This window comes from Vidua macroura, chromosome 1 (assembly GCF_024509145.1).
Source record: "Vidua macroura isolate BioBank_ID:100142 chromosome 1, ASM2450914v1, whole genome shotgun sequence".
Taxonomy (NCBI): Eukaryota; Metazoa; Chordata; class Aves; order Passeriformes; family Viduidae; genus Vidua; species Vidua macroura.
This window is the reverse complement of record NC_071571.1, coordinates 132,867,852-132,893,482: the sequence shown is the minus strand read 5'-3', so window position 1 is coordinate 132,893,482 and position 25,631 is coordinate 132,867,852. Positions and strand designations below refer to the sequence as shown.

Genomic DNA, 25,631 nt, shown 5'->3' with positions numbered 1-25,631 from the left:
CACACAACTGTTCACAAAAAAAAAAGGGCAAGTAGACTAGAGAGCATAAAACAGGAAATAAGAGATTTTCTTCACTGCCTTTGAAATTGTTCTAGAAGCCCATTCTATTACCAGCAAGGTGATACAGAACATAGGTCCATGCCAGATTTTTTGCCTTCAGAATAAGACAGAAAATTCCAAATACTCTTCCCTTCAAAAATAAAGAAGGACTTGTATAGCTTGCATATATGTGTCTGTTAAATGCAGAATGTGGTATATTGCTGAGAGATGGGAAACATTTCATTTCTTACACAAATGTGGTGGTAAGCTCAAGCTTGACTGCATGAGAAGAGATTTAACTGCGTAATTATACTCCCTATGTGATTTATTCCGGAAAAGGAGTGGCTTTTTTCCAGTTTAACTTAAATCACTTCCAGAGCAATATAGTCTTTCATCATTTGAAGAGCCTTTCATCCATTTACCCACCATACGCACTTACCTCTGTCCCATGGAGATTCTTTAAGCCAGAGTAGTGAAAATTGGTACTGTTCCATGTAGGTCAATGAAGTTACATAAATTTACACCAGCTGAAGATCTGGCTATTTAGCTCTCTATGGATCTTTTGTGGCTGTGCAAACTTAAGGATGTGAGTTATATATAAGGGATCAAAGCAATAAGCATTCTGGGTAAAATTTATTCTTTGCAGAGGGCCAGCACAGAGCCTAAGCATCACTTAAGTTCTTTAAAACAGTCATATGAAGGCCTTGTGGGAGTTCTCTCTTGAGGGTTGAATTTCACTCTGATTTTGGACATCTGTCATTAATTAATTTAAGTAATTGAGAACAGGATCAGGCCCAAAGATTGATTATTTACACTAGCAAAAACTGAAACTTGTAAATACTGTGTTCTTCCATGATTTGTTTCCAGAAAGAGATAGCATTCACCATGGGTCTGGTCAGTTGGACTTAGTGAAGGACTGGATGTTGGGGTTTCCTTCATTGTTTTAAGAAACAACCACAGCAATAACTTTCAAAGATATTACAACTCAGTAGCCTGTTTGCAATTTGTGGTATCCGCAGCACAAGTTACACACAGAACAATAACATCCATTCAGTGGGTGGCTTTTGAATTTGCAAGAGTGATGACTGCTGCATTCAGATTCAAATGAGTTTTATGCTGGAAGCACAAAGGCTGATATGTGCCCGTGTGTGCAAGGACAGGCAGTTGGATGTGCACACGTGTGGACACAGCTTTATATTCAAGGGTATGTTGAGGGAGGCTGTACACTAGGATAGCCAAACTCATAAATAAACATGTCACTTTGATTCTGAAGCATTAGTTAAAGAAAAGGAAAAAGAAAACAACAAAAAAAAAATCCAATTGCAGTGGCTGGAATCTGTTCAGTTTCTCACAGAGGCAGCTGGGAATAAATCTCATCACATATGAAAATTAGGAAAACACGAAAACTGTTTACTTTGGAGAGAATGGTAGCTGGAAATGACAGCCAAATAATGAGAAAAGGTACTTAAGTGGTCAGTCTCAGCGATCAGGCCCACAAAATACTGTGTCCTCCAGAGATAGATGTCATGTAAATGCCATAATTGACAATTAGTAATTACATGTAGCTACAACACTAGGATGTCTCCCACCCTGTGTAAACAGTTTTGCTCATGAGTTGAATGTTCCCAAGGAACATGCTGTCAGCTTTCCCTGAGCAGTCATTAGCTCCCAAATGCTGCCTTACTAATTTTCTGTGTAGTGATGAGTCTGCATTTAACTTCAAGATTCAGAAAGAAAAATAAAGAAGGTCTATTATCATCTATTGGTATTTTGCTATTTTACAAACACACAATTTGCATACTGGTAAGCACTAAGGATATGGACTTCATAATTTACTTTAATGATATCTAATATATTTGTATTAATGACCTAACAGTATAAGAATTGAGTACTGTATAAGTTTACTTTTGAGCCAAGAAATTGCATTCCATGAAAACAAAAAAAAGACCTCTGAATGATTATTTAAATGTGAGATTTCTGGAAAAGATTGCTGGAAATAATCAGCAAATGACGCAGAAATATACAGCAGGAAATAAAAGTGGCAGTGATTTTAGAGAACTAAGCAATTAGACATTAGCATCATTTTAGCAGAAAATGGATTTACAGATTCACAAAATTTTCTAAATTGGAAGGGACTCACAAGGATCATCAAGTCCAGCTCTTAAGTGAATGGCCCATACAGGGATTGAACCCAGAACCTTGGTGTTATTTGCACCTTGCTGTGACCAAACAGGCTGCAAAGTGACCTGATACTAAAGATTTGCAATAATTGTCGTTAACTCTTTCATTGATCAAGCTTTATGCTAATTCTAAGAATTTATTAGACACACAGTTCAAAAAAGTTCAACGAATATAGCTAGGTATGGGACATATATTAGGAGAAAAGAGAATTCATTGCATTAAGGTACAAAAAAATGGACTTCGAAGCATTCTAAGAAATACAATCCATTGATAAGCAAAAATTTGTAGCTTTAGCGAGAATTTAAACAGACTATCTATTGTGTATGTGAAGATAGCCACTCATTCATGTAAATATGTTGGGGAAATATGTTGGGGAAATATACCAGCAGATAACCCTGAGAGTTTTGTTTTGACTAGACTTGGCTGGGGTTTGGATTTGTAATTCTTAGCCATTATGGATTTCTGTTTTGAGAAATTACTTCAAGGGAGGCAGATTAACATGAAGCTGCTCTGGAGCAAATGGCTAGAAAAGCTTTATCTTTAAAATAAAGAATATCTTTATCATGCCTCTTCACAGAATGTTTCTATATGCTCCTCAAAATTTACTTAGATTTTCAGCTAGATGTGTGAGTGAAGGATATGATCTGAGTAAATAAAGCTGTGTGTCATATGACAAAGCATGAGGACTAAAATGGGGGATTAAAAGTGAGACTAAGAATTTAGCCTGTCCAGAAAAGGCTTCAATTTCCAGCTGTATAAGTAATTTAAAGCTTGAGCCTGCAAAATGCTTAGTGATGCAAATTTGATTTCTACTTTTCTTGTAGATTCACCAGATTTAACTTGGTTTCACCAAGATTCTTTAGATTGTATTTGTCTTCCAAGTGAAACTAGAAAACGTTTTTTGGGGGGGAACAAGGGTAATTGCTATGAACTCCGAGAATTTGTGAAGAATCAAGTGAGGACCTGGTAAATGGTGTGGGAGCAGTTGCTATTTTAGAAGCTAGAAGACAGTAAAATAAAAACTGTGATAATGAAGCAGCATGGAGGAAATGTAGCTCTGGAGATGGGAGCTGAATTCTAAGACTTGAACCTAAAGAAATTTTTAATTGAAAAATTAAAGGAGAAGCTTGATTTGTATTTTTTACTGTGTTTTCACAATACAAGGTGGCTCTTGACAGGATTAGGATCCACAACAATAAAACCAGTTAGTATTTGGAAAAACAGTGAATTAAATATTTATTTATTTATTTATTCTGCCCATTATCAGCCACAGTGGCCACCAAAACAGCTTGAACTTCACTTTGGCTTCATTTTCTCAAGTGACCTGGTAGATCTGGCCAGTTCTATGCCATCAGCCCTTGTAGGACAGAAAGCCAATACAGAGCATGGAAAAAGGTAAGGATTTCTATCACCCCCATGCTGGCTAGTAGAAAAAAAAGTCACACTTGGCAGATAAACTCTGATCCTGGAGGCTCCTGGAGATGTTGTGAATCTCAACATTACCTGCAAAGCAGACCTGAACCTCGCAGGTACAAACTCATCCTACACGCTGCAAAAGAGTCTTTTGGTTTAGGAACAGTAACCAAATTATAAATGTTCATGGATAATATTAATCCTTATCTGTCCAGATATTACCTAGAAAGTCAATTACATGTAATATAGTATAAGCATTGATTTGGAATGCAGGACCCCCCCAAAAAAGCAACAGTACTCTTCTCACTATGTGAACAGTATAAAATAGCATACAGCCTTTTTTGCCTGATGCTGTTCCTAATGACCTGGGAAGGATTATGTGAAGTACAAGAAATTGTTCAGAGAAGCTGTAACACTCCTAAACAGTAAAATGGGAAAATATCCCAATAAGTTACAGCTTCTAAATTTGAACCCAGAGTATTGCATATAATTTTACACATTATATAACCCAGTATCTGAAAGAACTGCAACTTGGAAGTAAATGACGATGAACTGTGATCCTGCTGCAACAGGAATCAAAATTTGGCTTCAGTCTTTTTTTTTGGTAGAACGAGGAGGAGGTTCTTAGCAAATTCACTATTTGTAAAATTACAGTAGCCTTTAAAAAGTATGTTTATAAAATTTAGAATTTGTGTTCACAGACACACTATTTAAAATAAGAAAAATTTCAAATGTGTTCCAGTGAAGGTACTAAAAATGTACTAACCAGTACTAATATCTACTCAAGACTTTGTAAATGTATGATCAGAAAAGTGATAGGTGTATTTTCCCTCAAATTCTATGTAAGTAGCAATAAAATGACACTGTTTCAGGCATATTTACTTAATTTGATAAGAAAATAATATATTTTATTAATACCCACATTCACATTGAATCATTGCCCAATTCAACATAGCAACTGATTTTTTATCTGTTATATCTGCTGCTTCAAGTTAAAGATGATGAAAAGTGAAAATGTGCAACTGTTACTGTAACCTTGGAAGGAGACTACAGAGGGTTTGAGAACTGCTACTTTCTAAAAACTTCTACTGTGCAACATTATGTTTTGCAAAGAAAACACACAAATGAACTTAAATCCATCACTCTGTGCTTCCTCAGAGGACTCTGCTGAAGTTTGAGTGTGGGGAAAACAACCAGTAATAACTAGCACGTTATAGACAATTTCTGCTGTCTGTTCATAAGCAATCTCTGCAGAATACATTCAGGGGACTCTCACGTGGATATCTGGTTTTTACATTTGCCATGGTCCCTAGTGAGACCCTCCAATTGCCTACTGTCTTGCAAGACAGAATTCCTTAACTCTGAGTAAATTACTGGGAAGATCTGATCTCTTCTAACTTCAGAGTTTCACCCTATGTATCATATGCTCCAGTTCATCTAAAAAACACAGCTGGTCTTGGAGACAAACATGACTTTTGATGTAACTGGGGCCCATCCCGCAAAACAATGTGAAGATCAAGATAAGGAGTGCAGACTTGATCCAATAATAATGTAGGAGCCAGTGTTGTCTGTAGAGCACAGAATGATGTATCTTCTCTTCCCTTTTAATGATATCTAACAGACCTCTAACTTTCATTAAAATCTGCAGAAGGCACTCACAAAATCTGGCAGCTTTAGATAGAATTGCTTAAAGCCTCAAATACCATCAGTTTTGGACCTACCCCACCTCTGAAAGGGACTATACAGTTGGGGGTGTCTTATCCCTAAGGGGGGCCAAAACCTCGTGAAATCTGAGGAAAATGTGGGGGCGGGGACAGAGTGGTGTAGATGAGTGAGCATCAGACCTCAGACTTATTGCTGAAATATTAGCCAAACTAGCGAGACTTGCAGGAATCAGAATGAAAGTTAAAAGGGAAAGGTTAGGTTCCCTGAAATGTAAAGGATCCAGGCAGGGAAAAAATGAAGGAAGCAAGGAGCTTTAAGTTAAGCCAAACAGTTGGAGGGACACCATCAAGAGCTGATAAATCCAAATCCTTGGTGTGCTATAGCTGTTTTCGTAACATAAAAAAGTTGAAATTTTTAAAATTTTAGCCTATAGTTTGATTAATAATAAAATTAATTCTAAATGCAAATAAAGCATTATAAAACTATCTGCTAAAATATATATTTTAGGTGTGTATATATATAATTGTGTTAAATTATTTAAATGGGCAATTACCGCACCTCTATTCTTAATTAGCAAAAGAAAAATGGAGAACTTTATTGATGTGAATGTAGAAGAAATACAATCCTTTTAAAACTATTTATTTTCATTTAACTGAACTGCCTTGCCATACTAAAAAAACATTTTGCAGAGGTTAAATAAAGTATTTCATGGCAACCGCTGCTTCTTAGTGCCTGTGTAACAAGAAACATGAGCCAGCCAAAGTTGTGCAAGTTGGTTTTCTTTCCCAGTAAGAGAATGTGGTATCTAAGACCTTGTCCTAACTCATTTTATCCCCAAGAGTAAGTCAAGTAAGTCAAATATGAACTAATGCCTGGAGGGAAGTCCCTGACTCCAGAAGTATGGATTATTTCACATTTATCTTACAATCTGCTCTCAGAGTTCTTAAAATTCACTAACTTGGCAAGTCAGGAATTATCATGAGAAATGAAATAATTTCATAACTATGAAGTCATCTAGCATTCCATGAATATGACACTCAGAGGGTTTGTCCTTGCTTGGGCATTATTCTGACCTTTGGATAACAAGCTGCTAGATAGTTTTGCATGGAAACAATTAGGAAAGTGCCATAGTATAACAGGGACAGCCTGATGTCTTGATTGAGTTGCTGTTTTCATTTCAAGGATTTGTATTAATCATTAAAAAAATGTACACGACAACATTTGTAATAATATTTAAACAAACTTTTTTTGTATGGTTTAAAATGACAAGGGATTGTACTGGTTAGATGAACTGCCATTCTGAATGCTCTATTTACAATGCACTCATATTGGCAATAAACAAATGAACAGGCTTATAGGGGAATGCCAAGGTTCTCTCTTTACAAGACCTTTGTAAAGAAAATTTGTTTCTATCTCAACTGTGTGTAGAAAGCCTGTGCTCCCATATAGTTTCATTGAAATTACCTCAGTGCTGTTTTTTTAATCTCTAAATTTCCCAGCAAGACATGGTTGTTTAAGAGTGTTAAGAGAGCAGAAATCATGCTGAAATTATTCCAAAGGCTGGGACAAGGGAAGTAGAACCTCCCAACTAGAAGAGCCTGCTGGCCAGCAGTGTGGCTGAGTCAGGAGTCAGCAGTGAGCTTTGCCATCTCCTGGGACATAGGAATCCATCATGACACTCCTGATTTTTTTATCAGCCCAGTTCTTCAGTGAATCTAAATCTGATCAGAGCAAAATGGAATGGGGAAACCCTTTGACATCACCAACTGTTAGCTGAAGAATGAACATATGAAAAATGAATCTGAAGCTCCTACTGTCACCTCACCCACTCCCTTATGTGTGATTTGATTTTCTGATGGACTTTTGCACTTTTCATCCTGCACTTTTGTTTTTCATTTCATAAGAAACTTACATAGCAGCCTTGAAAATGGAATGTTTTGCACTGCTCAAGTCTGTGACTGAAAGCACAGTTTAAGTTTTACAGGTGTTAGATGTCTATATGCCATGCATTCTGATGGTGGTTTTTAGCAGTTCAGTTGCAGCTAAGAGAAAGTATCAGTAATGAGTTGTTGTTTTAATTCTTCAACTTTTCACTTGCTTGAGATAATCTTAATTTTTAAAACTCCTTCCAGTTTGAACCATTACTGAATATACACCATACTCAGAACTACACCTTTCGTAGATCTATCTAAAATGAGGATTCTCACAACTGAGTAATTTTATGTAAGTAACCAGAAAATGAATGTAAGAATTTTTTAAGAGAAAAGCATTACTTAGTTCTGGGTTTATTTACATTACTTTAAGTATTTCTTTCTTCGTCCATGTATTTATGAAAAGGTTTAAATGTAATTTTGGGTGGTTGCTACAAATACAAGTCATAATTGGTTATGAGTTATAGGTTACACTTAGCTAGCTTTCTTTCTCCCTCACACAACCAAGGGGAATTACAACAATTGTAATCCTATCTCACCTGATGAGTGGGGATCTTGTCCCACACTCTGACATGTGCCCAGCTGCACAGAGCACAGTCACCACTTGGTTTGCTTGCTTGTGGGATGGGGCATCACAGGCGTTTCGCGGGTATGAGAAAATGTGTCTTTTTTAAAACATGGAAGGGGACATACAGTACTCCAGAGTCTCAAAGTCTCCAAAGGCCTCTCTCTGTCACTATTACACCAGCACACACTTTTTATAACAGCTCCTCTGTTGCTCAGCTAACATGGTCCTTTATGAGCTTGGCTTCCTCTTAACTTACGCCCTGACTTCAGTGTCAACTGCAATTGTTTACTCTGGCAGATTTTGCTTTGCACAGATTACCACATTCATGTAAAATTCAGTAGTTTTGCATATCCATCAGCTGACATGGGAATGAAAACCACAGTAAATTTGCCATCTCTGCCTCCCAGTGTAACTTGAAACTTGTCAGCAGTGAAAGTGGGCACAACTCCTGTTTAGAATTACAATTCAAAATTTGCTGTCTTTCTCACATGCTAAGACTGGTATTTCCTAGGGCTCTAGAGGAGTTAGGAACTCCCATTCACTACATTCCTCCTAGCATCCTCCTAATTTTTCAGGGCAGGACTACTGCTCAGCAAATGGGGTGGCACAGCTCTGTAGTTTCCTACTCAGCAGGAGCTGGGTTTATACTAAGAAAAGAAAATGGGTTTGCTGTTTCATAAACACTTTTAAAATTAGATTTAGGTTCTTGTCCTGTCTTGAACAAAGACGAGAAGTCTATTTTTTACCACCTCTCAAGTGCTGGTTTCCTCTCCCAGGTAACAAGTTAACAGGACTAGAGGAAATGGGCCTCAAGTTGTGCCAGGAAGATTTAGATTGGATATTGGGAAAAGTTGCTTCATGGTAAAGGTTGTCAAGCATTGAAACAGGCTGCCCAAGGAATGGCTGAGTCACCATCCCCGAAAGTCTTTAAAAGACATGGCACTTAGGGACACAGTTTAGTGGCAGACTTGGCAGTATTGGGTAGGACTCAATGATTTTAAAGGTCTTTCCAACTTAAATGATTCTACAGCTTCATTGAAATACTTCCTGTTGATAGTTTAAAAGTATTTTATTTCAGTTTCAGTGTTTATCCTTAAAACAAAAAATCCAATAACCCAGAAACTGTATTATTTAAACTATAAAAGTGGGGTGTTTCTGACAATTTCAAATCTTTTCTAAGGCAAGTACTAAGTTGAGAGCTTTGTCCGGTTTGACCCTGTTCTGCAAACAATTTTAGTGAACAGATGCTTCTGGTAAAAACAATTGGTTAAAAAAAATTCCCCAAATCTCTAATGTACATCTCAGGAAACACGGATCGCTTACTTATAGAAACCTGGCAAGTTGTCTTTCCTTTTTTCAGAAGCTTCACACAACTTTTTGTTTTACAAAAAGTGCACATCCAGTTCTACCCCTGAGTAACTTTTAAAGACTTCTGGCTTTCCTCACACTTTGTTTACCTTTTCTCTGTGTTGCAGCCCCAGTGTGTGACTCCTGAAGGAACTGGAGCTTTAGAGATGGTTGAGACCACAGAGAAAACCAAAGAAGCGGTGCATAAAGCCACCATCAGCTTCAGCAAATGCTGCCCTGGAAGGGCTGTTTCTGACATACCTGTGGGGACTTGTGCGAGCGCCAGCTGTACTGGTGACTGTGGAGAGTAGCCAGCAAAATATTCTCATCAGTATCCACCTGGCCAAACCTCAGCGTCTCTTGAGTGTCATTACAGATCACGAAATGGCTGAAGACAAACTCCTCTGCCTCAGGGCATCGGTTCTGAAAGGAAAGGGATATGAAAGCCAGGAAGAATTAATGTCAGTTGCAGGACATTTGGCAGCTGCCTGCCCAGTGGCGACTGTTACGACACAGAAATGCAAGATCTCTTCTCTCAGCTTTGGCCTCATAGTAATCTCTGCAAAATCTACTTTCTGGGTTGACAAAATATATATCCTATGACTTTAAATATTTTATTTTATTTTATGTTTTTGTAATGCAAATGTTAAAGATTTAAAACTACAATAAAACTAAATTTTCTAATTTAGGTAAACAACTTCAACAACATTAAATTCAGTGGGAAATGACATTACATAGGGCAAGCAGGGAACAACAGGCTGAGCAGAGAGGCATGAAGAGGCTTCTCAGCACTTGACAAATGAGCTCTCAGGCCAACAGGTTTACAGTTCCTCTTCCCCACTGCCTGCTTCTAATTTGAAATATTGCTGTGGATGAGCAGAAGACTCCCTCTTTCCTAATACCACATCACTTGAAAAGACAACTAAAGAAAAAAAAAAGGAGACATGAGTATTTTCACAGCTCCATGAGGCTAGTTTGAATATGCATCATGCCATTTAATAGGAAACAAAAAAAAGGGTTTTAAAAGTATTTTAGATTTTACAATATTTTTTCTCCAGCATCTTTCCATCCCTCTCTTGCTGCTTTTCGTCTGGCTGCTTGTCACTCTATTGACACAATGACACTATATGACAGTCATAAAAATTGCCCCAGCTACAGGTCTTCTATCCCTGAAGGCACAAGCTATAATCCCCTGTATGGGAGAGGTCAAAGTGTGACTGACAATTTGATTTGGAGATCATCTCTTATATATTTCTGCCCTAGTCACTAGGCACCTTCCACTTATAAGAACTATCTAGCAACTGCAACAATTATTCAAAGAAACCAACATTTGAATAGTTTCTCTGCAATTTAATGGTTCTAACACAAATTATTAATCTTCTTATGGTTTTTGTTACCTTTTATTGACCCATCTTTCCTAGCACACTGTTATGACAACACTTTTCTGTTGGTTGGTTTCCCTCTTCACAACATAGCTCAGCTACTTGTTTCTCATCCTTTCTTCCCACGGAGTTTTCTCTAACTTATGGAACATCCACGGTTTTTGAGAGCTGATTCTGTTTCCCCTCCTTGCTCTCTCAGTGGATCTTTTAAATGGACATTACAAAGCTAGCACCTTCCCTGCCTCTAATCATATGGATCCCTTAGCTCTTTGGTAACAATGTGCCTCGAAGCCTGCAGAAATTCAGAGATCAAACAAGACTGAGAGAAACACTTCATCACAGATTCCTATGCAGCCTTAGTTATCCTTGAAAATCAGTTTGGTGCATTGCTTGTAGCACATTACTGGTTGATGCACATGGAAGTTTTTCTGAGAAGTGAAGTGTGCAAGGTATGTCTAGTTTAGCATCCTTGAATGCATGTTCACTACTGGTTTCTCCAGAAGAACCTAGGGTGAATCTACAGGCAGAATCACAGAATGTCTGGGGCTAGAAGGGACCTCTGGGGGCCACCTAGTCCTATGCCCCTCTTAAAGCAGGTGCACCTGGAGCAAGCTGCACAGGATCCCATACTGGCAGCTTTTAAATATCTCCAAAGAAGGAGACTCCACAACCTCTCTGAGCAATCTGTTCCAGTGACTGGTCACCCTCACAGTAAAGATGTTTTTCATGATGCTTAAATGGAACTTCCTGTGTTTCAGTTTGTATATGTTGCCTCTTTGTCCTTAATCAAGGCAGGTTGTAATTCCTTTTGTAACTGAATGTCAGAATGATTGCCTGGGAGTGTTTGTGCAAATACTATTCACCCTAGAAATATTTTAGCATGAGAATATTCAGACTAAAACTTCTTCCCAAATCTCATTACTTCTGCATAAGATCAGCTATCTTTTGTGAAACAGGAGTCAGGTGAGCATAACCAAAACTGCTGTTCTTCCAAGCAGCAAAATTCTTTACAGAGCAGTATGTCTGTATCACATTCAGTAGCAGATCTGAGTGTGCTAAAGGCTGACATTTACAGTGAGTGCAGAGTTTGTTTTGGCATTTTCTAGTGGTGGATCTATGGCTTCTTACTGTCAAGCTGCCATACCCACATACCCATAAGTCTACCGCAAATATATGTATTTTCCTGTTACAGCTTTGCAAAATGTTCCTTTTAAAAGGGAGGATTTACTATTCACAGAGCTCAGCATGTTGTCAGAGTCAAACCTATACACAACCCCAGGGGAATTTAAGAAAAGCTTTTTCTTTTCACTCCAATACATTTTCTTGCTCTTACACAGAGATTGAAAGAACAATGCCATAAGATGATGAACTTCCTTCTTTGTAACTTAGTAGCTAACTTAGTTTCAAGTAAGTAAACACAAACTATAGGGTTTTGCATTTCCCAGAGGGAAAAGAGAATCCAGCGAGTTTTTGGCATACATAGAACTTCTAACTTCTGCTTGGGGAATGTTATCCTATCAGGAATTATTAATACACTTGCACACATTTTGGTGCAGATGAATGACTGCCGTTAATCATTAGTCTTGAAAACTAGATTTGCTACTAGAATTCAATGCTTTTAACAACAACAGTTCTCAAAGTTAAATGAAAGAGGTATTTTAGGTTCCATTTTATAATAGTTCCAAAGTTTTAACCAAGGAAACAGCAAGATTTGCATAATAGGGCATTGCTCTGTACTGCCAGGCTTGAGAGAAAGCTACTGATGTCTCCAGTCTTGATAACAACAGATGACTAAAGGAACACTGAGGAAGCTTGAGGATGCTTTAGCTCAGTGTGGCAACTATACACTGGACAGCCATGCATCTTTGTCCTTGGGGATCTGCAGCAGCATCCTGTACCCATCACAGGGAACTGGATCCTACATTGCTGCTGAAGTCTGACAGTAGAAGCTTCTAGAGTAAGCAGAAAAGGAGAAAAAAAAAAGTCAGCAAAAGGATGGAGTGAAGAAATCTTGATTGATAAAAGAATGTCTAGATAAACCAGGCACAATAAAACCAAATAGCACCAGGCCATTTGTATGGCAATGATGCTGAAGGGCTGAATGATGACTACAGAAGCTGAAAACACCTAAGCGTGGATTTGGAAAAAATCCCTCTCTGAATTAAAACAGCAAATCAAAAGAATCAGCAAAAGATTAACAGCCTGAATCAGATACAGATTAGGGTCAGTTCCTGGGGGACAATTTCCTGCCCCTCTTTAGATCATTTTTCAGCTGTTATTTTCTCCCAGAGAGGCCTGGAAAGTGTCTCTCTTTTATTGGTCTTTCAAATAGTTTGTGAATTCTATTCAGAGAGGGGTGAAAAAACATCCCACATAATACTAGTCACCAGGCTTTCCCAGTCTCAGGACTTTTTGCTTGTGTCTTAGCTCACAGCTATTTCAAAGCTTTTCTGGATCTGGAAAAAACCCACACCGTACAAGCCTAGGCTTCTTCATATGCACAAAGTTATTTTCTTTGTGCTTCACAAGCTACCAGAGACTTGTGCAAACTTTTTCTCTCCCTCTCATGTACACACAGACACACACACAGATACACATACACACTATCACCTAGTAATGTCTTTTTTCACAGAAAGTCTTTTGCAATTTATCTCCCTTGAAGGCTCTCTAAGAGAAAAGAACATTTTCCTTAGGATTCTTTAAACTTCACTCTCATAGCAATGTCCTAGCATTATCAGGTAGAAATCTTTTGTATCCTTTTCCCTTGTTCTTTGTGCTTATTGTAGAAAGATGGGGAAACCACTGTGATCACAATGTCATTTCAACTGATCCCAGCTCATTAAGAAAACTTAGGCAACTGCACCAAGCAGACCTTGAGGAAAAGAAGTTCTAGTGGTCTAAAACAGGTTTAAAACAGGAGCTTTTCCAACTTCTGAGGAGTCTGGGAAAACAGTTGCAATGCCTGGTTTATGTGAGACCACAAAGGAAAAGCTTTTCCCCAGAAATAACACTTCGTACCATACCTGGGGAGCTGTTTTCTCAGCTGACCCTCTGTCTCTAGATATCTCAAAACAATGAGGCTGTAAAACAATTCATGAAGGCTTAAATGCCCAAATAAAGGGGAAAAAAATACCACATGCTCCACCAACGTATGTTCACAGGAAATATGCATTTTCTATCTCACTTGATAGTCTCTGTGTTATTATTAAATAATAAAACTAAATTAATAACAATATTGAAGTTTCTTGCCCAGGTCATAATTATTAAACCTATTACTCTAGCTTTGTATTTAGATGTGCATTAGCCAGTTACTGCTTGTAGTTAAACAGGGATTTCAGATTAGACAATGAAACATGTCAAAAAGGGAAACTGTTTTTAAAATGTGCTAATCCTCTCAGATTTTCAGCATGTGACTTAGAAATATAAAGCCTGGTATTTTTTAGGCTTAATGTACTTAATGCTCACCATTACTTAATTAAAAAAAAAAAAAAAAACCAAAAAAAAAACACAGCAACAGAAAAAAGCCACCAAAAAGAACAACAACAACAAAATCAGTCCATATCTAGGAAACAAAGACACTGACAGAGGCTTCTGTTAATTCTGAACTCTTGACCTAAAGGTGCATGGCCAGATTGTTTCATGCTTCATCTGTCTGTCTACTGACTCCAACATCACTTGTTGCAGATTTTAATCCAGTAAAAAATATGTGGAGAATTCAAATAACCCTTCCCCAGTTATTAAATTCATGCTTCTAGTTGTAGCATTTATACTGCATTTTGTGTGAACAGCAGACATCAAACAATGCTTATTACTGGGAAATGTATTCCCTCCCCATTCAGGGCATGCCAACCCCCTCAAACTGGAGGTAAAGTCACATAAAAACCATCTTGGCAACAATTAATTTAATAAGCTATTTTGAACCCACTTGTGTGTTAACTGTTCCCTAATTTCAAAGCGATACAAGTTTTTAATCTCAAATACTCTGGGCTAGATACCCACCACATCAGAACATGGTGGCAAGTACCCCTGACATGAGAGGAAACGAGAAAATTACAGCAACAATTACAGAATTATATCCTCCTGTGGCTCATGTTAACATTGCCAAATCCATGTATAAATCAGTACCAACTATTCATAGAATGTACCTGTCAGCAATATACCACGCGACATATGGCTCTACTTAATCAAATATACAATTCCATTTTTTAAAACTCAGAATATTCCTTCAAGGCACAGAGTAGTCAGTCAGTCATTCACACTGTGATGTGGTTTAAAACATTTAAATATTTATGCACCATATTTTATTTATATGTATAGCTATGTCTGAGAGGTCTTTTTTTCCCCCATCCTAAGAGGAAACTGACCTTTCTGAAGGCCATTTTGCAGTAGTTGCCACACATGTCTTAGATGAGGGACTAGTACTAAGTCAGAAATATTTTGGGTTTAAACAGCCTACAAGGACTCTCTTATACTTTCTATGTTTGTTTTTTATTAAAAGCATTGTTCAAAATATGACAAAAAACAGAAATTGGAGCTACAAAGATTTTTGTTCACATTGATATTTGAGCCAGCTGTGAAGATTTAAATCACACTAGATCTTGTTTTATGAATGTCCTTTTGCAACAAGAAAACCATGGAATGCCCTTAAAAAAGAATTTTTTGATATAAAACAGATGCTTTATCCTTTTTTGGGGGCTTTGTTATTGTAGTGCCATGATAGGTAATTAATTCCCAGGCTCCACATAGGTCTTCAGGCAGATGAAGAGAATGATTTGATTTCAAGGCTATAGTGGAGTCAGGGAATTACAGGCCTTTGAGGGGTCATTGCAGAAGCAAGTTTCTTATACTGGGACTGGCTTCAGCCATTAATGCTGCTTGCACAGAATGTAACATGAAACTAGTGTTGAACTTCAATAAGGATGGAAGTAGTAGCTGGAAACAATATGTGCTGTTGCTCAGACTGAGCTGAGCTGATGTATCATGAAAAGGCACTCACCTTTTCATAAATTAATGGAATATTTTGCATTTCAAGACCAGGGTTTTGGTTGTTCTGATATGAATCCATGTAGTTTCACTGAAATTCAGGCCATTCTGGATACATTTACCTTTACATACTTTTTTTCCTAATTTTCATTGCTACCGCAGAATTAATGTTTATTAGGAAAAAACAATTTGAGTATAAGTTAGGGCTTTTAAGTCTTGAAATATTTTAATGAAAGCAGTTGATATTCTAATTTGCTATAAAAGTAATCACAGTAGCTATATTTTTTTCTCATTATTTTGTTTGCATACCTGTTGCCAAGCTTGAATTGCTGTATTTAGAGAATGAAGTGCATATTGGCCAAAGCTGATGAAAATAGGGTCAACCATTATCGTGCAGTCAAACAGCCTTCCTGCTGTGCTGCTGGAAACAGCAATCTGCCCCCAGATTTTGAAAGGTTTCACAACATTTTGCATGGTCACATTTCGACACTCCAGAAGTTTACAGTCAGCTTGAGTCGAAAACTGGATCTCCTGGAACACTGACTCATCGTTCCACTGACGAAGATATACATGAGGCTCATCAAAGGAAACTACCATGTATTCTAGTTCAGATGGCATGTTCTTATCAGATAAAAATGGCTGAAGAAACTTTGGTGGTGCTGAAAAGTAAAAGAACAAACAAGACTAGAACCATTGCTGCACTCTTTAGGTTTTGTAAATACTGTTTTTATTGCTTGTACATAAGATGAAAACAAGTAAATCTATCAAAGAGTTGACATTTCTGAAATCTGAAGTGAATCCTGTTCACACTGTTTGTTAGATGTAAAACAGTATAATAATTAATAGCAGCTGCAAACAAAAAGTATCTGCAGAACAAAATCTTTTCATGGTAAATAAAACAGCCAGAGAAACTGGCAGTGTGTTTGGTTTCTCAAACACACTGCTCAATGCTTCAGATTGCCACCTATTTGGAACAGTGACCATATTTCTGGGAGAATTTTTGCTACAGTAGGTGTATATGATATTCCACACATAGCACATTACAAACACAATAAAAATTGGCAATGCAGTATTTGCTGACATGTGACTCTGCAGGCCAACAGGCTCTACACTGGAAGTTGCCTTTCCTGCAATTACGGACAGTTCAAGACCACAAACCCACTGAAATGTGACATACTACCCCATAATACTAGAAATGAAATAAAACAGTATCCTGAGACTAAAGCATGAGAAATGTATCACAGAAAAGATTTTATCACACTCGTTGAAGTCTCAGTTGTGCAAAGTGCTGAGCACTGAGGCAGCAGACACTGCAAGACACATACACCCCTTGTGTAACATCAAGCATGTGAATATTTCCATTGATGTTATTATTTATGTTGCTGGAACTACTCACATGCTTAAAATTAGCGTATGCTCTAGTGCTGTACAGATTTGGAACCAAAACTCTCATCCCTATCCAGGATCAAGCCCTGTTATTCTACAAACTGTAATGGATACAACAAGTTTTGTGCTCCCTTTGTGTATAACATAGCACAAAGGAGCCCCAAAACTTAAGGTCTTTAGATGCTATAACAACAGTAACAACAGCATAAGCTCAGTCACTGTTGAGAAATAAAACAGCTGCCTTTGATTTTAATCTGATTTTTGCCTTTTCCAGTATAAGTAATTTTAAAGACTGAGCATCTGAAATTGGACTGTAATAGTGAGGAAGATTATGTACTGATAGAGATAGCTGATAGAGAAGAAATTATTTGCTAGTCATTGAATGTCAGCCTTGGTATGATTTGATAATGAATATATTATAATACTTGCAGAAACACAAAAACTACACACAAAGAAAGCTGCCCCTGTCAAAATTATCCAAGAATTTTGCCCATCTTCCATAGAAAGCATTCCTGGCATTTGAAAATCAGGCAATAATCTAAAGATCTCTTGGAATGTATTTGCCATTAATGCAATGACAGAGAGCACTGAACAAAACCAGATGTAGCTCCAAAGTGATCATAACTGAAATAACTTAAATCTGCAGTTCTCAGAGCTCTTCCAAGGAATTTTTACTAAGCGGGTTGCAAAATCTTCAAGTATTTTAACAGTACTGTTAATACACTGGAAAATGTAAAAGATCAAATTCATTCACTAAGATGGTTCAAAAGTGAAGTGGCACCTGCTGTCCCTAATCAGACTATGGAAGACAGACGGCTTCTACAGTTACCCGTTCTGGGGGCAGGAAGGGGCTGCTCTTCCAGCCTCACTGCCAGCCCTGTGGACAGGCTCAGTGCACACAAGTCATCAGTTTCACCCTGGAGCCTGTGCCACTGGTGGCTGTTTGTCATGGCCTGTTTGAATGAGGAAATGGGGACTACACCGAGCAGAAGAGTGGTTAAGCAGCATCTGTGAACTCTATGTTTTTATTATTCTCCATAAAGCAGTACTTACCTGTGCCGAGTTGATCAAGATGATGGCATAGGTGGACTTCCAAACAGGTAAATTGGATCAACACACTTAGTGATGGCACAAACCAAGGAGTAAAACAGGAGTCAACTCTGGTGCAAGCCGCTAATGCCGTGGGGGTCACAAGCTGATCACACATGCTTTGGGAGCCAGATTCACTTTCTGAGCTGCAGAAGGAAGGTAACAAAGTAGTACTTCAGCACTTCCAGGATTTTGCAGATTTACAGCAGGAATCGGTGACGTTCCACACTCATTTTCTGACACAGACAATATCACAGTTTTATTTTAACTGCTAATGCCAGTGTCCGTACTTTTTCCAAAGCAGACCGTAATAGACAAGATTGCAATCCATCCAGCCTTTTATCAAACTACACTTTCAATTTATGAATATTTGAACCACATACCCAAAGCTTATTTGCAGAAAATAAAACCAAAATATGCCAGGTATCTTTAATTGTTGAAATAGCTGAAGAGAGTGCATTATCGTTATTAAAGCTGTAAGAATGAGATGAAAGTTCATTGGGTCAAGAGAATTTGTTTTTTTCCACTTGATTTTAAGGAAAACAACTTGCAACCATCAAACGAATTCTATGTATGAACCCCTAGACTTTGTAAGCTTTATTTCCTCTGCCCCTCTCACTCTAAAATCATAATTCAAAAATAATCTCCAATCTCAGTCTGGAGCCCTTTACTAACATATTAACTATACATTTAAAGTGCCACCCTCCTGATTTTTTTCATAGCTGTACTCCTAACACCATGAATTTCCAAGCATTATCTTTAAGTCTCTTGAGAGAAACTAACACTACATCACAATTCTATAACCTGATAAGATACCAGAGAAGTACAAATAAACTTTATAATTTAGCCAAAACTATCCTTAATGCTCCCTATTCTCACTCCATTTGAAGTTTGGCTCTCAAGAGTTTTAGCTTAAAAGTTTAGACTTGATTCAAGAGAATTACAACTACATCCTCAGTCAAATAATGTCGTTATTTTAAAAATAAAATTTAATGAAAGATGGACTAATGTCAACTTAATATTTTTGTCAGAAAGTCATTAGTTTTTATAAAGCACCATAAATCCACTTCCATTAACATTTTAAAGATATTTTAAATTCAAACATAAGTTTAGATTTGAACAATAGCTTTCCAAGCAAAATACCTTAAGCTTTTAGGACCAGATTTTTCATCATGCAATGTGTTTTACTTGAAAATTATGCACAAATACAGTAGGTACTCAAAATGTTCAGCTGCAAATGCATGGAATTCCACGGATAGGTAAATTGATGAGTATCATTTAGTGTTGCAGTAACTATCTAGTATAGTATTTATTTATAGAGCTTAAATCCAACTGAAGGTTTGTGGACATAAAATACTTATGCAGCAGTAAAACCCAGCTAAGATTAGCTAATTATCAAAGAATTATGCCAGGATACTAAGAATGGATTAGGTCAGGAAAGTATGAAAGATAAATGACTTAATTAGAATTTTAGCTGCTTTCCTGTGCTTCTTTACTGGTTTAAATTGCTTGTTTACATTCCAAAACGAGTGTTGTATGCATTTTGAGAACTTGCACCTTTGGAAATAAAATTATTCTTTATGTTCACATAATAGAATATCTGTGGGACTGGATAACAGAGAAATAGGATGCTTTACTTCGCCCTGCCATGGATATTTCTTAGATTGCTGGAGCAAAGGAAGGAAACAAATCCAAAAGAACAGAAATTCATATGCTGATTTAGACAACTAAGTACTTTTGAATCTGCAAAACTGGTTAGTTCTTTCAAAGTAACTATTAATATTTTAAGATTTTTTGCTCATTGCATTTTGATTAGAAACAGAAATTCAGGAACATATGAAATGAAAACAGTTTTCTGTCGGGGTAGATGAGAGCAAACAAATGTTAACCAAACAATGAAGAACTTAAAAAAAACCTAATTGCACCTTGATATTCTGAATTAAGACTTAATTTCATGAACAGCTGAAACACTGATTGCAGTAAAGAGGAAGGACATTTATTTCTGATATTTGAGGTTTATTCTGAAAATATATATTTATTTTCCTCAGAAACCTATTTCTTGATTCACCTATCTGTGACTAAGCATTTTTATTTCTTTTGATGCATTTTGGAGATGCATATTTTCATAGAATAAAACCCAAACAAAACCTTCCAAGTTCTTATTTAGTCAAATTTTATGTATCTGCTTTTTATTCATTGAGTATTTTACTGTGGTGGAACTTTTGTAATTTCTCACTCATAAACACCATGATGACAGAGCGACAGGACATGCTTGATGCAGAAGGAAATGTGGCAGGAGCTTCACACCAGGGAGATAATGTAAAGCATTTAGCCAAATTTTTCTCCATTTTTTCTGCCCCACAAGCAACACACCACAGAGAGGTAATACTCAGCTATTTAAAATGTTGGCAACAAAAAGATTCAAAGCTGATTTTTGTTTCCTGATGGTTTCCTTAGAAACCAAAAAGGCCCAAGAACGAAACCCTGCAAAATTCAGAGTCAAACCAGATGATTAAAAACTTAACCAGAGAGAAATAGCAAATCAGGGTGGGACAAAGTTGCCCCATGGGACAGAACTGGCCTTGCATCCTCTCCCCTGCCAGGGAGGGACAAGTGCTGGCAGTGGAGGGCTGAGAGGAGCAGGACAATGCATCCTAAACCACCATCTCTACAGAGAGAAAATAACCTTCTAGGAACCATCTGAAAAGAAATGCAACAAGGATCTTTCACCACTGTTTTCCCATCTGCCCAGACTTTTTCTGAAGTGTAATTGTTTTATCTGTGAGGAGGTTAATTTGATTTTTACTCAACCAGAAACCATATTCAGAATTATAGCCACCATGTCGTTATGAAAATAAGAATACAGTAACAGCATAAATCAGCTACAGTACAAAATATACTGAAAGCAGCAATCAAATTATTATCCTATTTTCTTAAAAAAAAAAACAACTGTAATAAAAAGTCATCATATAAATAAACAGTTTTTAAAGAGGAACTGTAGTCACTACCATGACCCTGATTTTAAATTGAATCCCATTTCAACTTTTTGCCTAGGTAGACTTCCATCAGACCTGTACCACTGCCACTTTCTCCTTTAACTTTGCAGAGAGCACAAAAATAAAAATGCAGCCCTTTATCACATGCTGTGCACAAACAGCAAATAAAGCAGTGTTAACTGAAAATACAGGAAAATTTCTATTAAGTCTTGGTTAACGACAGTAGGAGCATTAATATCAGAAGAAGATGGGATTGTGAAATAAAAATTTGTTCATCAAGTGAATACAATACAAAAACACCCCCACATTTCTTGGCTTCCTTGGAGCTACAAAATGAAGTGTAGATTGTCCACAATTTTTCAGCTGTGAAAGAAGAGGAAGAACCATATTCTACTGCTTTGTGTTTGGCACATCATGCTAAATGAGGAATGTGGCAAAATCAGAGGAAATTAAAAATAAAACTGACCTGACTTTATTACCAGATTTTTTTTTCTTTTTTTATTTTCTTTATTTTTTTAAGTGCTGGGAAATATCAGAATATTTTAAATGGAAAATATCTACATTTGAAGTCATATAAATTATGATATTTCACATCATGCAAAGCAGCTCAAGTTAAACATATGGCAACTGAGAACAATGACTTAGCAGTGACCTGCATTATTCTTGTTATTTTAAGAGAGAAATATTTAAACCAAAACTGCCATTTGTGATGAAACTACAACATGGGAAAATATCCACTGGGAAGAAGAAAGAGACCACTTAACTCATTTAATTTATGACTCAAATACTGGTCTGAACCCAAATTGTTAGAGGTCAAAAACCAGTACATCATTTACTTTGAATAAAAGCTGAAACAATTAGCAAGAAACATGATCATGATTACTCACTTGAATTTCTAAAAAGTAGCAATTTAAGACTTATTTAAAAGTTTTTGTACTTGTTTCATGGTTTGTATCTTAAGGCACTTTCAATTGCTATTTTACATTAATATGTCAGTAGTGATAAAAATACTGTTTAAATTACACAGAAGATGCACAAATATATAAAACATCTTGTAGTGTAACCCATTTAAAAAATAAAGATTATAAATAATTCCCAACCAAACCAGGAAGGGGCTTTAGTGTCTCATCAACCAAACAGAGCTTAAAAAGTAATTTAAATTATGATTTGTTAGTCCTAAAATAGGCAAATGCAACCCATAAAAATAATTTATTCAGTGATAATTTTTTGTAATCCCTGGTTTCAAAGTCTTCCATAAACAGTCATATATGCCATATATGATTTCTTTCATAAACACTGTACTACATCCCCAAAGAGATGCTAAATTATTTCACTTAATACTTCAAATTTCCTCATTCATTGAATAAACTTTCATAAATGTTCATGCAAGCCTTACATATACATAGAAATAATGAATGGGATATAAAATTCTCAAAAGTAAACAACATACATGTATATATTATGCCCTCCAGCAGATAGTTCTTTGATTTTTATACTTCCAGTTAGCTCCTGATCAATCTCAGAAGAGCTTGCATACCACAGGATTTGAATCATGACATCTTTACATGTTCCCATATTAATTACTGGTTGCTCTATTTCACCCTGACAGCTACTGCTCATCATATCAGCTGAATCTACTTCTTCTCACAAACCTTGCTGTTTTCCTGTCACATGAGACACCTAAATTTCGTACCCTATAACCAATGTTAGGAATCAGTAATAAAGTACTAAACCACAATGGATCAGCTCTCTGCTAATAATAATTAGCATATCACAGAGGTTACCACAAAAAAAAAAAAAAAACCTGCAGAATTTTAAGGAAAAAATATTATCATTGAGCAGCAGCTGCATGCATATGGCAGTGGTTAGAGTCTGACCCAAAATGCAACCTCAGACTAAGAAGATAAACTTGAAGAAGACTAAGTGTTTTTATACTTTACAATTAATAGTGTATTACAATTGCTAACCAATCATAGGTTGCAGCATGTAGTTAATGCCAAATCATCATGAGTGTAAAGGAAAACTGAAGTTCAGCTTTTATACAGCCTTTGTTTCTTACTCTCATAGATCCCTCAGCATTAGAATTCCCTGGTTTAACACTCAGCACTGGCATTAAGCCTTGAGGCTCTTCCCACAAGTCTGCAAAATCCCACGTTAAGTGCTGGCTTTAGGAACAAGACTTTGACATTTACCACAACATGGGCACTGTCTCTCTCTCAAAACCAAGAAAGTTTGGCATTTTTTGGTTAAGTAGAATCTAGAACATATTTCAGAGTGCTTGGTGGGAAGAAATTATCCATACCAGCACGGTTGATGAAGCCACATTTTCAGCAAAGTTACTGCCAACACGGACTTCTTATGAGCCACTAGAAGTCTTAAAGATTCATCTTCTCTGCAGGTCCACAGTTTCTGTCACCACCTCCTACACAAGGTTTCCCTTTAACAGAACATGATCCCTTAGGGCTTAACCATTACATTCAATTTGTTCTGTAGCTGTAACTATACACATGCAGTTTGTGGGCACTGTCTCAAAACCTCCAGGTCAGTGACATGTTGCTGGCATGTTTGCTCTGTCTTCAAGAAAAAGCCACTGTGCCTCAAACACCATAGGTCAAAGCCTCATATCTGAGGAACAGCTGCTCTTGTTTTGACCAATGAAGTTTTTCTGAGAAGGATCACTCCAGACTGGTCAGGACTACTTCTTCCACACCAGTCCTTCCTGCAGCCATCCTTAAGAAAGCTTGCAGTGCAGCTTTGTTTGAAGTTAGAGATCAGTTTGAATTTTTGTCATAGAACCACAGATAGGGTTGGGTTGGAAAGAACTGTAAAGATCATAGTTCCAGTATCCCTGCCAAGGGCAGTGACAACTTGCACTAAACCAGGATGGTCAAAGTCCCACCGAGCCTGGCCTTGAACACTTCCAGGGATGAGGCATCCACAGCTTCCCTGGACAACCTATTCCAGTGCCTCACCACTCTCACAGTGGGTGATAATATCTAATCTAAACCTGCCCTCTCTCAGCTTAAATCCATCTCCCCTTATCACTACATGTCCTTGTAAAAATCTCTCTACAACTTTCTTTAGGTTCTGAGATGCTGCTCTAAGGTCTCCTCGGAGCCGCCTTTTCCTCAGAATGAAACATTCCAAATCTCAGTCTGTCTTCACAGGAGAGATGCTCCAGCCCTCTGATCATCTTCGTGGCTCTTCTCTGGAATCACTCTAGCAGGTCCACATCCTTCTCAAGTTTGGGGCCCCAAAAACTGGACACAGTACCCCAGGTATGGTGTCAAGAGAGCAAACCCATGCCTCGAAATTAAAACCAGTGCTGAGGCAGGGAATATAACTTTTTCTCTCCCCTGATTGAAATCAGAGGGCTTCCTTGCATATCCTACAGGTTTCTGGCTTCTGGAGCTCACCCTGACCTATACAAATCTTTAAATCTTTAAATACTGTTAGTTCATGTAGGTATTAGCCATGCTTCTTAAAAGCTATTATGAATTCCCAGGCTAACAAAAGTATCAGGACTAGTGACTCTGCAGCCTCTGGACAGGTAGGTGTCAGTTCAAGGAACTTTCCTTTGACTTCCCTCTTTCTCTTCTGTTTATTTACCTTTAAATGCTTCAGTAGTGAGGCAAGTGTTTTTTGCTGCCTTCATTCATCTCCTGCTATCCTTGTGCAGTGAACTACAAATGCTTCAGTTTAATTCCTGTTTCTGAACAATTACAGCTTATTAGCTTATCAGAGCTCCCTGAATGAAACATTGCATCTAGTGATAAACTCTATTCAAGCAGAAAACAATAAACATGACTACAGTGCTAAATGCCTTGATGAAAAAAAAAATCTACTAAATTTCACTACATCATTTCCAGTTCCCACCGAGTTCACATTTCTGTGGTGTTAAGCTGACCAGGAAGGCAATTCTGCCAGGGTCCCACATTCAGAGGAATTAACCTTGTCTAAAACACTTAACTTCTCAATGATGAAAATGCATTCTTTCACAATTAACATCAAGAAATAATTTCCAACCTGATACTATTAATGGAAACCAGATGTTTAAATTTCTTCATTGATTTTTTTAGCCATGCTCATATTCCCTGATTTCTCTGAATTCTGTAGCTTCATTCAACACATAGCTTCATCCTCATTGAAGCTTGGGTTCATAAACAAGCAGCAAGAATCCTCAAATACCAATGGTCCAAGAGAGTAATTTTGGGTTTTCTGCTCTAAATATAAAATGTTAAGCAGGTCTTTGAAAGCTATTCCACTGCTGTTTCTGGACAGAACTTGCACTTATTTCTTTTACTCTACACATTAACCAAATGGAATGAATGCAAACAGAGTGAATATCTGTAACTGCACAGTGTAATAGCTGTAAACATAATGAAAAATGTAAACATAATGAAAAATGGATCCCCAGTGTTTAAAAACACTGATTAATTTTTTTTCCTTTTAGCATAGTAAGCAATCTGTGTGAATAATAATACAATACAATTGAAATAATAACATTTTGTTCCATATCTTTAAAATAGTCATTGAATTGCACTGAGGAGAGAATCAAAGTGATGTATAAGTATTGCATGGAAGAAGAATGTTTACTACTACATTATAGGATGGATTGCACCTAAGTCTTCTTTTGTTAATTAGCTGATTT

At 37.1% G+C, this 25,631-nt stretch overlaps 1 protein-coding gene across 4 annotated transcripts in view; it reads right to left on the bottom strand.

Moving 5' to 3' along the window:
* Positions 1-25,631, bottom strand: part of VPS13B (vacuolar protein sorting 13 homolog B) — a 429,427-nt gene that overhangs the window by 37,624 nt on the left and 366,172 nt on the right. For all 4 annotated transcript variants that reach the window (XM_053998051.1, XM_053998068.1, XM_053998077.1 and 1 more), the window contains 3 exons: positions 17,949-18,130; positions 15,819-16,168; positions 9,406-9,567 (listed from right to left, as the gene is read on the bottom strand). In XM_053998051.1, the coding sequence (XP_053854026.1) occupies positions 9,406-9,567; positions 15,819-16,168; positions 17,949-18,130 (694 nt within the window). The remainder of the gene's footprint in view (positions 1-9,405; positions 9,568-15,818; positions 16,169-17,948; positions 18,131-25,631) is intronic.